General features: G+C 47.8%; 1 protein-coding gene across 1 annotated transcript in view; it reads right to left on the bottom strand.

The window, feature by feature from the left end:
- The window catches only part of Cda5 (Chitin deacetylase-like 5), a 249,832-nt gene that overhangs the window by 24,936 nt on the left and 209,806 nt on the right, over positions 1–15,090 (bottom strand). Inside the window, exon 2 of the mRNA XM_089564058.1 lies at positions 976–1,161. Coding sequence (XP_089420184.1) covers positions 976–1,161 — 186 coding nt within the window. The remainder of the gene's footprint in view (positions 1–975; positions 1,162–15,090) is intronic.

Below are 15,090 nucleotides of genomic sequence, written 5' to 3'. Positions count from 1 at the left end.
TGTCCGAAACATGGAGTGAATAATGCAGTTCACTTAGTAAAACACGTTGCGGGGCTAGTTGGTTATGCATTTTCTTTCGTTCAAATTTAAGCAGCGCTAAATTTTGGGACGAATAAACAGATAGACATGACAGGACGGGCGCTGACTCCTTGTTTATTGAACACGTTTTTCGTAGAACAAACAAGAAAAGACGACCGTGAGCGCACGCGCATCTGCGACAGACCACAGAAGGAAAGCCCAAGAAAACGGGACGGGCCACCTCGGGACGAAAGCCACCTCACTTTACTCTTGCCCCCCCGTCCCGTTTTCTTGGCCTTTCCTTCTGTGCTCTGTCGCAGATGCGCATGCGCTCACGGTCGTCTTTTCTTGTATGTTCTACGAAAAACGTGTTCAATAAACATAGTTGGAGTCAGCGCCCGTCCTGTCATGTCCCCTGTGTGTTCGTCCTAAAAGTTAGCGCTGCTTAAATTTGAACGAAAGAGAATAATGCAGGTTTCGCCTTTCGCATCTGCTGATTATGTGCTTCGGTCACCCCAGGGGTTTAGGTTTCTTGTCTTAATTCTTGGCTTACATATTTTTTATCTTGGTTTAGTCCGTTTGTCTATCGTACAGGAACGTCACGTTTTTATTTGGGTTTTTATCTTGTTGACACGGGCTGAATTTCCTGGTGCGTGCTTACCGAGTGAGAAGTGTTTTTCGACCAAGCTTCAGTTGCTAGTGCGCTCTTTTCCTGTCCGTTCTCCCTGTGTTTTCCGTGTTTTTCTGTGCGCCGTTTTTTGATGAGATAATAGCCGTGGGGTTACGCCACCCGGCCTTCCTGATTGGCATTCCCTCACTCCTTTCGCGCAGGATACGGCTCCTTCTCGTGTACCCTTTGAGAAAACTCACAAAGGGCGCACCTGATTACGCAATGCCTGCATAGCCCACGGATTTCTCGCGACGAATGCAACCATCCCCCGAGGAGGACAGGCTCACCTCCGGCGCACTGGACGTTGCGTGGCCAGTCGCACGTCTGCAGCTCGACGCTGAAGTAGAGGCCGCCCGTGCAGCTCTCGTGCAGGGCGTCGCCGAAGACGCACACGAAGTACTTGCTGCAGTCGTTCTCGTCCGCGTAGTAGCCGAACTGCTCCGGGCACTTGAACTCGTCACTGGGGGCGCCCTCTGCCAGAGAAGAGAGGACATTTCAGGGTGAACGACGTCCATTTATCTCGCGGCTAGTACTTAAACTGTAAACTGTTCGCAACGATTCCCTTCGCCTTTAGTGCCAGCCATTGCACGACCGCCCTCGGAGTAGAGATGAAATTTATTTTATTTATTTATGAATACTGTGAACCCTCATTTGAGGGTCATTACAGGGAGGGAAAATGAAACATATATACACAAGAATGAACCAGTCTCTTCGAGCATACAATACAAGAGAGCATAGAAACGCAACACAATTCACACTACTGTAGAGCCACCTGCTTTATAAAAGAAATCAATCAGTTGACAATCAGTTACGCGCGCGTCTACAGGAATCCCATGCCTAGACGGAATCCCCAAGTGCGTTCACGAATTCCGCTACACCTGTAGACTCAGCAACGTGAGCGGGCAGTTTATTCCAGTGCTCAATAGCATCCGGAAAGAATGAGAAGCGAAAGACGTTACTTCGGGTCAAGTATGGTCGAATCACTCTGTGGTGATTACGGCGGGAGCTCAGTCTACCTGTACACCAGCCACTGCCCACCAACCAGTCACTGTTGCTTTGACTTTGGCCCCCCACCTCCGCTTGGTTATTTCTCCCATTTCAAAATCTATCTTTCCTCTACTGTCCCTAAACCCCAGAGCATTAAATGTAGGGTGAAGTCCTTTAGAAAAAAGTATGAAGTGTTCAGCCGTTTCCTCGTCCTCTCCACACGCACCGCATAGCGTGTCCATCTTCTGGTGCCTCATTCGATACGTCTTAGCCCGTAATAACCCCGTCCTGGCTTTGGACAGCAAACAGAATCCCCAAGAATTATTGTAGATATTTTCTTTGGCAGTTTTCCGCTTTAGAGAGAGAGAGAGAAATGGACAGAAAGGCAGGGAGGTTAGGCTACCCTACACTTGGGGAGGGGAACAAAGAGGAAAAAAAGGAAAAAGAGCAGCAATGAAATGAGTTTCTCAAGTGTCCATCGACCACTATGTCAAGGGGATAGAGGACGCGCAATAAAAACGTAAAGATTATAGACGGGAACACAACCCCGAGTCCTTTAAGAATCTTAGGGGTGCTTTGTGATGAAGGTTGTGTCCAAGGCCCCAGAACCGTAGACTCTGTTAGAGGACGCGAGTCCAAGCGGTAGAGAGCAGCAGTCAGGAAACGGCGCTCTCGCTCAATAACGAGGGCAGTCACAGAGTAGGTGTCCGATCGTTTCACCGCAACCGCACTGCTCATACGCTGGAGAGTGTGTGTCATTGCGATAACAGTTTGCTTGGCAAATTGACAATTTTCTAGTTCGCTTTCTCCATTTTCTACAAGTGAAAACTTTCCTAGCCCACTGCTTTTCCCTCATTTCACTGAATCTCTCCTGAAATTCAGTCTTGCTGCTGGCTTCTCTTCTATCGAACGATGTCCATTGTTCGAAATGTACCAGAGTTTTATTTGCTCTTAACGTTGTTTTCTGATGTACCACTGCTTCTGTTGCCCCTGGTTACCTCTTTTTCGCATAATCACGTTTTGCTCTTTTTTTATCCTATATTTTCGTTTTTAATATTACTTTAATTCCGTTTTGTATCAACTCCGTGTTCGTTCGTGTATTTGCCTTGTACCGCATTCATTGTACCGTTATTATGGTTTACTGTTTCTGCATATTCCTTTTTTGATATGCCTCCCTCACCCAATGCTCTTCGTGGCCTGTGCGGCACAAATAAATACATAAATAAGTAAATAAATATGCCACCTTGTGCCACCTGATTTTGTGTATTGCCATGTGCTCAAAACCAAGCCAACCTCCCTCCCTCCCTCCCTCCATACAGTTACTTAATTTCTGACCTTGCTTGAACATCTGATCTCATGCACACGACTGCAGTGCAGAAAGTCTTTTATTTATTTATTTATTTATTTATTTATTTATTTATTTACCTACATTCTCCCGCAGGAGCATTACAATAGGGGGGTATACCACAGTACTCTTCATAATTTAGCGCCGAGGAAACAAATATATAAGAGGCCGCCGCGGTGGCTCAGTGGTTATGGTGCTCGGCTGCTGGCCCGAAAGACGCGGGTTCGAACCCGGCCGCGGCGGTTGAATTTCTTTGGAGGAGAAATTCGAGGCCCGTGTACTGTGCGATGTCAGTGCACGTTAAAGAACCCCAGGTGGTCGAAATTTCCGGAGCCCTCCACTACGGCGTCTCTCATAGCCTTAGTCGCTTAGGGACGTTAAACCCCATAAATCAAACCAAACCAAACCAAACAAATATATAAATAAGCAAAAACACTAATAAGCAAAAGCACTCCAATAGGAAATAGCAAGACCATGCGGCAAAATATCAGCTGAAATGAACACTGGCAATTAAATGGAAATACATGGTAATGTCGCCGCGCACACTAAAAATATCCTAAGCTTAAAACATGGTAAAGAGAAGAAGCACAGAGCAAGTCGACATACAGACTCCGGCAATCAGTGTTAAACCAGAGCAGCCTTTAGCGCAACAGAAAATTCTGAATCGGATGTAGACGCAGCTATGTCGCGGGGAAGATTATTCCATGAAGTGATTGTGCGTGGAAACAGTGAATGTGAAAACTGAGATAAGCGCTGACATTTCTTTAATCGTATGTGGATGATCTCGACGCTGGGAAATATACGTAGGTGGTAAAAGATAGGCATCTTTGTTCAGTGCGGTGCGACAATTGAAATATGTCTGGTAAAAACACGAGTCGAAAAAATTCCAGACGTGGGATTAGAAGAGGCCATTCTAAGCTGTTTTTGATGCCAGTGATGCTGCTACGATGCGAATAGTTGTGGGACACAAAACTGGCGGCTCGGTTTCGAATTTTTTTCAAACAGTTGTTAAGAACTTGCATATACGGGTCCCATATGACACAAGCATATTCTACGATTGGACGGACATTTGTTATGTAGAGCAGTTTTTTTACATCTTGTGGAGCATATTTAAAGTCTCGTTTGATAAAATTTAAAAAGCGGGCAGCCTTCAGAGTTAAAGTGTCTACATGGCGGTTCCATGCGAAGTCGGAGCTAAATATTACTCCTAGGTATTTTGCCTCGCTTACTTGGGAGATCATTTCAGTGTTTAAATAGTATTGTGTATTGATCGGTTTATGCTTTCGGGTAGAACGAACATGCTTGCATTTAGACATATTTAGAGTCATCAGCCAGGAGCGAAAGCAAGGTTAAATACTGTTGAAGTCATTTTGAAGTTCTGTCCTGTCGGAATCGTGTTTTATTTCTCGGTACAAGACTCAATCATCAACGTACAATCTAGTTTTGTAGGTTATACCGTAGACAATGTCATTTACGTAGATCAGAAACAATAGTGGGCCGAGCACTGACCCCTGTGAGGCACACCTGAATGTACGGAAACGTCTGTCGATTGGGCGCCATTAATCAAAACGTTTTGACTGCGTCCTGTCAAATAATTTTGTATCCAGCAAAGTATATTGTGCGGCAAGCCGAGAAAGGATAACTTGCGCAGAAGAAGAATCTGGGAAACGGTATCGAACGGCTTTTCGAAATCAAGTAATACGCAATCCATCTGTAGGCTCAGATCACAGGAAGCGTAAATGTCATGCTAGAATTCCATTAAGTGCGTAACACAAGACCGGCCAGAACAAAACCCATGCTGGTAGCCAACAAGAAAGTAATTATTATTAAGGTGTTTGATTAATTTTGAGTAGATAACATGTTCCAAAGTCTTGCAGCAAACACTGGTTAAAGATATTGGCCTATATACCACTTGGTTCCGAAGACCACCCTTGTGAACAGGCACTCGTACCCATCTTCCAGTCTGCTGGTAAATCCCAATTAGTTAGAGACAGGTTAAAAATTATGGCTAGATATTCGGAAGTAATTGCTGCGCATGATTTGAGAACGAAGTTTGAAATACCATCAGTGCCTGAAGCTGAATTCGACTTTATTTTTTCAAGCAATTTGTGTATTCCGAACTTGTATATTCCCTTGAAAACGCTGTAGCTTCTTCACTGCAAGAGCCGCCCCTGAAACACCGCACGCGCTGCATTACGGCCGTGCCTCGCACTACGTGCCGCCCTCGTTGCCATACGCTTAGAAATGCTTCTTGGACGCTCTGCGCGCATCTGCGTAGGAGCCGGCTGGGACGCCCAGTATTCAGACGCCGCCAAACGCCTAGTCGAAGCGGTTTCAGCGTGGTCCGGCGTTCGAGGAAGCGCCACATGAAAGGCACAGCACGTCCGCCTGGATCGACCGCGCGGCGGGGTCGGCTTACGTGCGCCGGGTGCTCACAAATAGACACTTTCAGTTGGCCGTACGGAACGGGCTTACGTACGCAGGAGCATTGCGGGTCGCGAGTGCGCATGCGCAGAACGTTCCGTACCGCTGGGCCGCTTGCGTACGTACGCACGTATCGTGCCGTTGCGTGCGCGCGCTACGGGTACAGTGAACTGTACTACGGGCACGTTACGGGATCTGTTGACAAGATGGCGACGCCCTGCTCACCCGCTTCGGAATAAATGCATGTCACCGCTGGATTCTTCGACGCGATAGCTCGCTCAAATGGTAGCGGTTCGCTTTTATTTCACACACACTATCTAGCCCACGCGTAGAGGTATAAGCGATAACTAGCCCCTGTTTTTCAGATAATTTGGCGACTTTCAAGCTCTTAGGCCTAACTAAATGCGGTGTGTTTACCTCCCCAGAACGGCAGCTGGCGAAGCCGTTGTCTAGCTTTTAGTCATTTGTTACATTTTGTTCTATTTGCATAGTTTTTCTACTTGAAACGAAAAAAAAAGCCTCGCAATGCACCCGCCCTAGTTATCAGTAATTACGGATTAAAATTTTTTCAACACAGCATTGATGTGCTTTGGCGTCTTCTCATTAGATGGCGCTACCATTTACGCGTACGCAACGAAGTAGGCGATGCGTGCGCCCAACTAAAACTTACTACGCACGCCCAACTAAAAGTGTCTAATGGGGCTCCTAAGCGGAGAGATTCACTCACTTCGGAGCTCCATCAGTATTCCTGTGAAGGACTATTTTTGAAGTGAAAAGCTTCACTACAAGGGTGGTAGCCGAGCTTCGCGTGAGCCGGTGCACAGATGTGCCAGTTCTGCGCATGCGCGAAACCGAGTAACGCCACACGCGGCGCAGGTGGCCGCAGCCGTCGCCGCCGACTCGTCACTACTTAAACAGAAACTGCGTCGACGCTGGGAATCTAACCAGGGACTTTGGCATTTGCAGCGGAGACGCTACCACTCCGCAACGAAGGCTCAAGGTTTGAGCATGAATAAAGGCGCATCTAGTGAATGCATGGCTCTCACGAATGAATGTAAAGGAATGAAAAAGTAAAAATAAGAAAGAAAAATGAAGAACAATAAAAACAAGGAAAGATTAAAAGAACAATAAAAATAAGAAAAGAAACGAATGTAAAAAATAAAATGAACAATTAAAAATATGGAAAATAAAAAGAATAAAACAACAAATATGGAAAGAAACGAAAATAAAAATTAATTGGAAAAAAGAAAACATGAGAAATAAAAATAACGAACAATAAAAGTAAGAAAAGAAACAAAAACAAAGAATAAAACGAAAAAAATTATGAAAAATAAAAGACAAACAGTGCGCCAGGAAACGCTTTCGCCTTGCAGCACTTTGTAAGAAAAGAACAGTAGCACAACCAAGACGAACACAAGAGAGGACCACACAGGACTAGCGCAGCGCTTTAGAGAGTCAAAGTGCCCCCTGAATTTTAACCGCGCCGATTACCGTCTCCTCCTCCGCCTCCGCACAGGCGGTGTGTGGACGGCCGAATGCCTCCACCGTTATCGTGGTGCTCCCAGTGCATTGGGCGCGAACTGCGACAGTCATGGCGTCAAACCAAGCATAACTGCAGCTTTTCGCTTGAATATTCAGTCTTATAACCATAGCTAAGCCACTGCCTAATTTTTTGTCGCCTGTACATACACTTCATGGACGATTTGGTTACGCGATTTCTGCATGACTGCTGACATTTCGACGCAATCCCATGCCTAGGGATTGGGTGTATTTTGCCCCATTCTCTATCACCGGATTGACGGTGTGATATGGACAGCTGTAAGTCACCCTAGGTTGATCGAAACGCAATATAGGTTTGTGACATTTTTATGGACTACGATGCTGCTGGAATTATTCGATGTTTCCTCTAAACTGGAGGTCATGAGGTATCATGTGCAGAGGTTGTCAAGCAACCCATCTCCGCCTTCCCCCAAACGTGCTCAAACGGTGCCTCTTATCCAAGGCGGTTCTCTGTTTGTGGCGTCAGGTACATCGCCATCGCGGCGCGGCAGAACCACTCCGCATTTCAAATCACTGGCGGCGCACGTCGCACGCATAAAATACCGGAACGACGTTCGCCACAGCGAAATAAGAAAGCTGTTCGCGCAGAGCCCGACCTTTGAGCGAGTGTCAAGGCAACTTCGCCGCCTAGACTAACACAGTAAGTATAAGCTTGCTTAAAGGGAAACTGCATAGGTTTTATAAATCAAGAAGCTTAAGAGGGTCGAATGCGTGAAACTTGCAGGTAAAGCATGCGAAGCCTTTTTGGGCTAGCGCTTGAAATAGTGAAGTAGTCGCCGATTAAAATCCGGACGCCCTTCAAGCTTCTCCGCCGCGCAAAACGCCAAGTGGGGGGCGCATGATGACGTCATCGAAGGTATCGGTATACATTTCCAACGCGCAAACGCCAGCTTTGAAGGAAAAAAAAACCAATGCCACCGAAGGCAAACCCTGCCGAGAGTTGTTTGGCAGCGTCTAACGAGTCAGGGCAGGGTGTGGCTGACGAAAGCGGTAATTTGAAATCATACCTTCCGTGACGTCACGCTGAACTTTCTTGCACACCTCCAGTGCATTCAGCAGAAGCGCAAAATTCAATCGTCGATTACGTCACTAATTCAAATGCTAGTGCAAAAATACTTGGCATGCTTTACCTACAGCCTATACAGATGTGAATCCTTGAATCGCGAAATTCTCAAAAAAGTGTTGCAGTGGCCCTTTAAAAGAGGGAACGGCAAGCCCACAACAGAATCGGACACTCAGCGCTGCTCGCCCTTGAAGCTTATTGAGGGCGAAGAGGAGAAGGAGTTGAACGCGCGTTTGCAAAGCGGCAATTGTGCGAACAGAAGTGGCAGCGAGAACCCGAGGCGGAGAAGCAGAAACAGAGCTGGAGAAGAAGATAGTGACGGGGCCGTTGCGGAGGCAACGGCAAGGAATGCCTCAGATGCAGATCCTTCGAGCAGTGAAGGTTCCTCTTCGGGAATTCGATCAACGTGGAGTCGCCACTGCGCGTGTCAGGTTCTTCGAAATGCACTGCGATTAGTTGAATGGAACCGTTTCTAGGATTGTGTGTTTAGATTTCAGAACATTTCGCCAAATTTTTCGTTCCCTTCACATTTCTGTGCGCTGAAACAGACTTTAATCATGATATCTTATGCTGAAAAAATATTTCCCTTCATTACGACTCTGACAGTGTAGCGCGGAAACCAGAGTCCATATTAACGACGCACAAGTTGGTCTTGTGCTAAGCAGGCAACTAAGCTCAGGGCGTACAGTTTTTCAAGCATGAGTAGTATTATATTACCATGCCTTCGTGCTTATGCAGCCTCCGAGGCAATAAGAGAGCATGGATCGACGCGTGAAGAACATATACGCTTCATATACGGATAGAACATTATCCATTAGCAACGAACGGTGAAGCAGTGCTGCGCCCTAGTAAAAGAACATAAGGCTCACTCGCGACACTAAAAAAAAAAAAAAAATCGCAGTAAAGCGCAGCGGCAACAGCCCTTCTTTCTAGCAAGTATATCGTTTTTTTTTTTGTTTAGAAACGTAACTGCATCGCCATGCTGCCCACCCTACGCAGTCTTGCTTTCTTTCCGCCTTCGAACAGAGTCAGCGCCGCTGCTGTTCGCTCAAGCGGTGTCACTACATTCGGCGGACCGCCCAGCAGGATATCAGTTTTTGCCCTCTTTTTCTACCCTGTACGCATGGAAACTATTTGCCGCAAACAAGCGCAGACTTGTGATTGCAGTAGCACTTCATCATCATCATCACCATCATCATCAGCCTGAGTACGCCCACTGCAGGGCAAAGACCTCTCCCATGTCTCTCCAATTAACCCTGTCCTTCGCCAGTAGCGCACACCGTAACCGTATTCCTCGCAGACCTCTTAACCTCATCCGCCCACCTAACTTTCTGCCGCCCCCTGCTACGCTTGCCTTTCTCTTAGAATCCACTCCGTTACCTTTAAGGACCAGCGGTTATCTTGCCTTCGCATTACATGCACTGCCCAAGCCCATTTCTTGCTTTTGACTTCGACTAGGATGCCATTAACCCGCGTCCCGTCTAAATAATACTGTGACTCATTGCAATCATCACTCTTTGCCGGTCAATTTTATGTTTTCAAAGCGAAATTTCCAATACTCGTAAAATCTGTCAGTGGAAACGAAGTTTAAAAATTGTTAAGTACGATCGCTTAAACATCGAGGCAAAGAATGCAGTCTTTGTGCCGGCATCACTGTAGTTCCATCCGAATATTGATTTCACGTGATGTCATGGGCCCCGCAGATGAATCGGCTGTATCCTGCGCCGCCGATTTCCAATGCACAAAAGAAACAGCCGCCCTGGATTCGTCCTTTGTACTCGTGTTTTCCATCGGAGAGATCCAGCGAGAACGTGACTGCAGCCTCCATTAGCGCACGCCGCGGCCACAGCGCAGCGTTCTCAGGAAGCAGCTCCACAAAAGATCTCCGCTGGCTCCCGAGTGGAGCGCGAAACCGTCGCGGCCTTCGGAAAGGCCGTCGATTGAAGTCGTCGAGAAAAGATTTGAATCAGGGGCGTGCCTCCGCTGCCGTCTGACAGAGGCGCAGCTGCTAGCGACGCCCCCTGCCGGCGCTCCGGTTCGCTGGCTGCCGCGAACACTGACGACCGGTGGCCACTTGCTTGCCTCCTGGACTGTGTCTGCGGACCGAGCAGCCCCGGTTCTTAACTACGACAGAGGGATCAGACGAGAATACCCGCCCCCGCACAAACAACTCAACAGAGAAGATGGTTTGGTTTGATTTATGCGGTTTAACGTCCCAAAGCGACTAAGGCTATGAGAGACGCCGTAGTGGGGGGCTCCGGAAATTTCGAACACCTGGGGTTATTTAACGTGCACTGACATCGCACAGTACACGGGCCTCCAGAATTTCTCCTCCAAAGAAATTCAACCGCCTCGGCCAGGATCGAACCCCCGTCTTTCGGGTCAGCAGCCGAGCGCCATAACCACTGAGCCACTCAATAGAGAAGACGCCGTAGCATGGCGACAGTTACAAACGGGAACATTGCCGTGCCTAAACATGCTAAGCAAAATCTACCCCACGCATTACGAGAGCGAGTGCCCGTGGTGTGGAGACAAACCAACCCTATACCATACTGCATGGGCTTGCCAGAAAATAGACGAACTAGCCACAATAGAAAACCCGAGTTCGGAACAGTGGGAAAGGATGCTACCCAGCGACATCCTGAAAGTCCGACAAGGACTAGTAAGGCGTGCACGCAGGGCAGCTACCTTCAGCGGGGCCCTGGACTAGGCGAACTGAACCTGAAGAGAAGATGGAAGACTCCATCTGAAGCCGCAAAAAAAAAACAACTGTAAAGTAGAGCAAATAAACGTTTTCCACCACCACCACCACCGGCGGACCGAGCCGCCCCGGTTCGCCATCCGGAGGCGGTCGAGCTGAACGGAGAAAGAAGCGACGCATTTCGCCAGTTGGGAGAAGATCCTCGCTCGTCCAAGGTTCCGAACATTTTATAAATATCAAGCCCTGTCACATAACCTCCCATTTATACTGAACAAAAATACACACATTCTAGAATTGAGTAGAAAAGGTTTGAGGACTGTTTTCTTGTAATTGCCATGTTTCGGTAATACTTTCGTTTTGTTACACTTTATTATGCTTTCTTTTTCTTTCTTTCTATTCTTGTACTTTATTTCTACTAATTTATTTTAAAATGCTGTTGTCACGTTCTTGAAATGTGTTTTCTGACATATATGTTGTTTCACTTGTGTTGTTACCTGCTATAATTTCAGTGCTAAGGATCTTGTAAAAATCTTTCATTATTGTTGCAAATTAGAGGTAACATGTCTGTTTTAAATATATTATGATGTTACTGATACTGCTATGTAACGGTCTTCTTGGCCTTAGTCAAGCTGCATGAGCGGCTTTCAGCCAAGAAGACCCTCCAGGCACTTTCCGGAAAATAAACACTGAATTGAATTGAATTGTCCAAGTCAGTGAGTGAGCAGCTCTGAGTCAAGACTGAGCCGGAGAGGAATTCCGCACAGTATGCCGACACTGAGATATCCTGGTCGGTGATCCTGTACAAGAGAATTGAGAAACGTGCTATTACAGCGACAGTGCGTTCCTTCTACCTGGCTGCAAATTGCCGACGCTGGTGGGCGAATATTAGGTGTGTGTACAAAGGGCATTCACACTTGCCACTCACTCGGCTGCGGCTACGGTTGCCAACAAACGTCTGCTAATGGCGTCAACGACACGCCGTGCAGTCCTTGCCAGTCGTGGTCATATTTTACAGCGCTGGCAGTCCTTTCGTTCCGGCTGAAGGCAATTCCACTCGGTCCATGTTTAAGGAAGAAAATATTGAGAGAAGGCCTTGGCCCCACATGCGATGGCATTTACATTGCAGAAGTAGCTGTAAGATGGCTTGCAAAAATGGCCGCATACTTCAGCTCGTCATGGTCATAAATTTTATAAAACAAGCGGAGAAACGATCCTTTACTGCAGAGTTAATTGCCTTTAAGTAGTCTGTGGCATTGTAATTGGAAATAATGGAACGACTGAAGTAATTTCAAAAGACGAAGTTCAATACTAAAAAGGAAGTTTTCAAACAAAACGCGTATATTCCAGTTTTTGAGCGTGCCAGTGTTTTCTGCAAGGTCAGCTTAACTTACGAGGTCTGTTAGAAAAGTATCCGACATTTGGCCGAAGAAAAAAAAAACTGGCATAGCTGGAGCCTTGGAAACCTAATCACCTTCAAAGCAGTCTCCTCGGGACTCCCTACACTTCTCCCAGCGGTGCTGCCATTGTTAGAAGTATTCCGAAAAAGCCCCTTTCAGAATTCAGTTTAGCTCAGCGGTCGTGACAGCCATAATGTCCTCCCTTGTCTGAAATCGCGCTCCTTTCAATGGCTTCTTGATTTTGGGAAACAGCCAGAAGTCGCAGGGGGCCATATCAGGAGAGGAAGAAGTCTGTTGAACTACAGAGGTCTGGTTTTTCGCCAAAAAAGTCTGAATCAAGTGCGAGGAATGTGCAGGAGCATTCTCGTGATGGATGCGCCACTTTCCTGTTGACCTCAACTCCGGTCTCTTGCGCCGCACAGCATCACGTAGGCGACGGAGGACATCCCTGTAGTACTCCTTGGTCATTGTTTGACTCTGTGGGGTGCGTACTCGTGGTGTGCCACACAGAGGGAGTAAAAAAAGCAGTCAGCATCACTTTGACATTGCTGCGCACTTCACGGGCCTTCTTTGGCCTTGGTGACGTGGAATGCTTCCACTGTGACGACTGGGATTTGGTTTCCGGGTCGTATCCGTGCACCCAAGACTCGTCACCAGTGATTATGGTGTTGATAAAGTCGGGGTCACTTTTTGTGGAATCCAGCATGTCCTATGAGTCTTCAACACGAAGCTGCTTTTGCTCCACCGTGATCAGCTTCGACACGAATTTTGCCGCAACTCTCTCCATGGCCAAATCTTCGGTGATAATGGAATGTGCAGAAAAATTGGTGATGTTCACCTCTTCCGCAATTTCTCGGATAGTAACACGACGGCCCCGCATCACCACAGCGTTCACTTCGGCAATGACCTGCTCATTTCGGCGTGTTGATGGGCGATCGGAGCGTGGCTCGCTCTCCACCGATGTGCGGCCGTCTTTAAACCAATTGTACCCCTGCTTAATCTGTGTGCTGCTCATAGCATCGTCACCGAAAGCCGTCTGAATATTCAGAATGGTTTTCACTTGGCTGTCGCCCAGTTTCTTGCAAAATTTGATGAAGTACCGCTGCTCTGGTCGCTCCGCCATTTTCCTTGCAATAAAAAACCGACGAGAGCACTGCGCACTGCCTCACTCAAACTCTGCGTCACAGCGACTGACGCTATCGGCAGACGGGAAAAAATTCGTGCATGCGCAGGAAGGTTCAAGGTCAGCTGATGCAAGTGCGCTTGTTTCATATCCATCAGGTGTTCGTAAAAAAAATAAAGTCGGATACTTTTCTAACAGACCTCGCATCACCGGCGCTCGCTTAACGGTAACGTATTCGATTGAAAAATCATTCAAATGCAGTGGGAGGCGATCAAGAATCATCAAATGCCAGGGTGACATGAGCATGGCTGCGGTGACCTAGCTGGCGCTCTGCAGGATTAACGCGAAAGGACTTCGGCCCACAGCTAACCCAGTTGTGATATCCCCCCTTTAAGAAGATGAAGACCCACCTGAAAGAAAATAAACCTGATTCGCTGTTATTTCTGAGAAGCTGTTCAAGAAAAAAGTTGACTGATAACTGCAGTTACACGTAAAGCGAAAGAAAAAAATTTGACTCATGACTGAAGCTCTGCTGCTCGGCATAAAGCGAAATTTGAGCGCAGCTTGATTTTGCGACACACTGAGGCAGAAAAGTTGGACGACGCTTAAGCCGCCCATAGGAGTACAAAGCGAAGCATTGCGGTTTAGCTGCACAAGGCCGCTATACTCCGTCCATCCTAATCGCTGATAGAACTGCAACGAGTTTAGGCCTCAGCCAGCCAAGGAAACAGGCTGTTTTTCGTAATAGTTGCAGGCCTAAACGGAATATATGAAAGCGTAGAAAGTACGCGCGTTATGGGTGAGTATAAGGCGCACGGCCGTACTTTGCGTCTGCATAACCTCGGCGGCGTTGTTACTACTTATTCCAAAGAGTCCCGAGCCTGCTCGTGTTCCTTTGGCTTATGTGGCACATGCTAGTTTCGTGTTGTGTTTCCTGAAGTTTGGTCGCCTTGTGAGAATATATTTTTATTGCGAGAGCAATACTACGCCATGTCTAACCGCTCGTCGCGTGGTCCGTGGACCCCCCCCCCCCCCCCCCCTGCTCCTCGAGGAGCCACCGCCGCGCCTAACAGATGGTGTGACGTCAGCCTCTCCGTTGCTACGGCGGCGCGTGACGTCAGCTTGCTCTCTCCACCGCAGCCAAGAGGAGCCGCCGGTCGTGCCGCGCTCCTCGAGGCACCGTTTATAAAGCGATGCCTCGAGGAGTCTCGCCATGGAAGTCACCGACGAAGACTATATCTGAATCTAGTTGCTCTACTGCTTCTATTGCTTTCGCAACCAACCAGGTTTAACTAGCGCTTAACCACACCAATTTTTTTTATTCGTACGCTGTGAACCTCATACAGGTATCAGAAATGTGGCTCCACCGCAAATACGTGCAGACACGCCGTGAGACACATTTGATGTTGTTCCAGGTGGCTGAAGACGCCGCCGCTGCCCAAGGGATAGCGACCGTCGTTTAGGCGGGGGGGGGGGGGGTGTCCACTGTTCCAAGAGGGAACAGTGGACACCTCAATCGTGCTTTAAGCTACGCGGCGGTGGTGGTGGTGAAAAACATTTATGGGCAATTAAATTTTTTACAGAAACGTGATTGGGGTAGGACTCTATTGGCCCTTTCCCTCACAGTACTACGTGGAACCCCTATTTCGGGGCCCCATTGGCAAGCAACGCCGCCCGCGTCCGTTGAGCTAAGGCCTTTTGGCTCTTTAGGTCTTGACAGCCGAGCAGGGCCGCCTCCCAGTCCTCTCTGGTGGGGTTGGGGTTGGGGGGGATAGATGGGTTAGATTGACACGCCCAAACCA

Source organism: Amblyomma mixtum, chromosome 10, assembly GCF_055824585.1.
Source record: "Amblyomma mixtum isolate Tamu chromosome 10, ASM5582458v1, whole genome shotgun sequence".
NCBI lineage: Eukaryota > Metazoa > Arthropoda > Arachnida > Ixodida > Ixodidae > Amblyomma > Amblyomma mixtum.
Note: the sequence above shows the minus strand (reverse complement) of the source record. Positions and strands in the feature narration are given on the sequence as shown.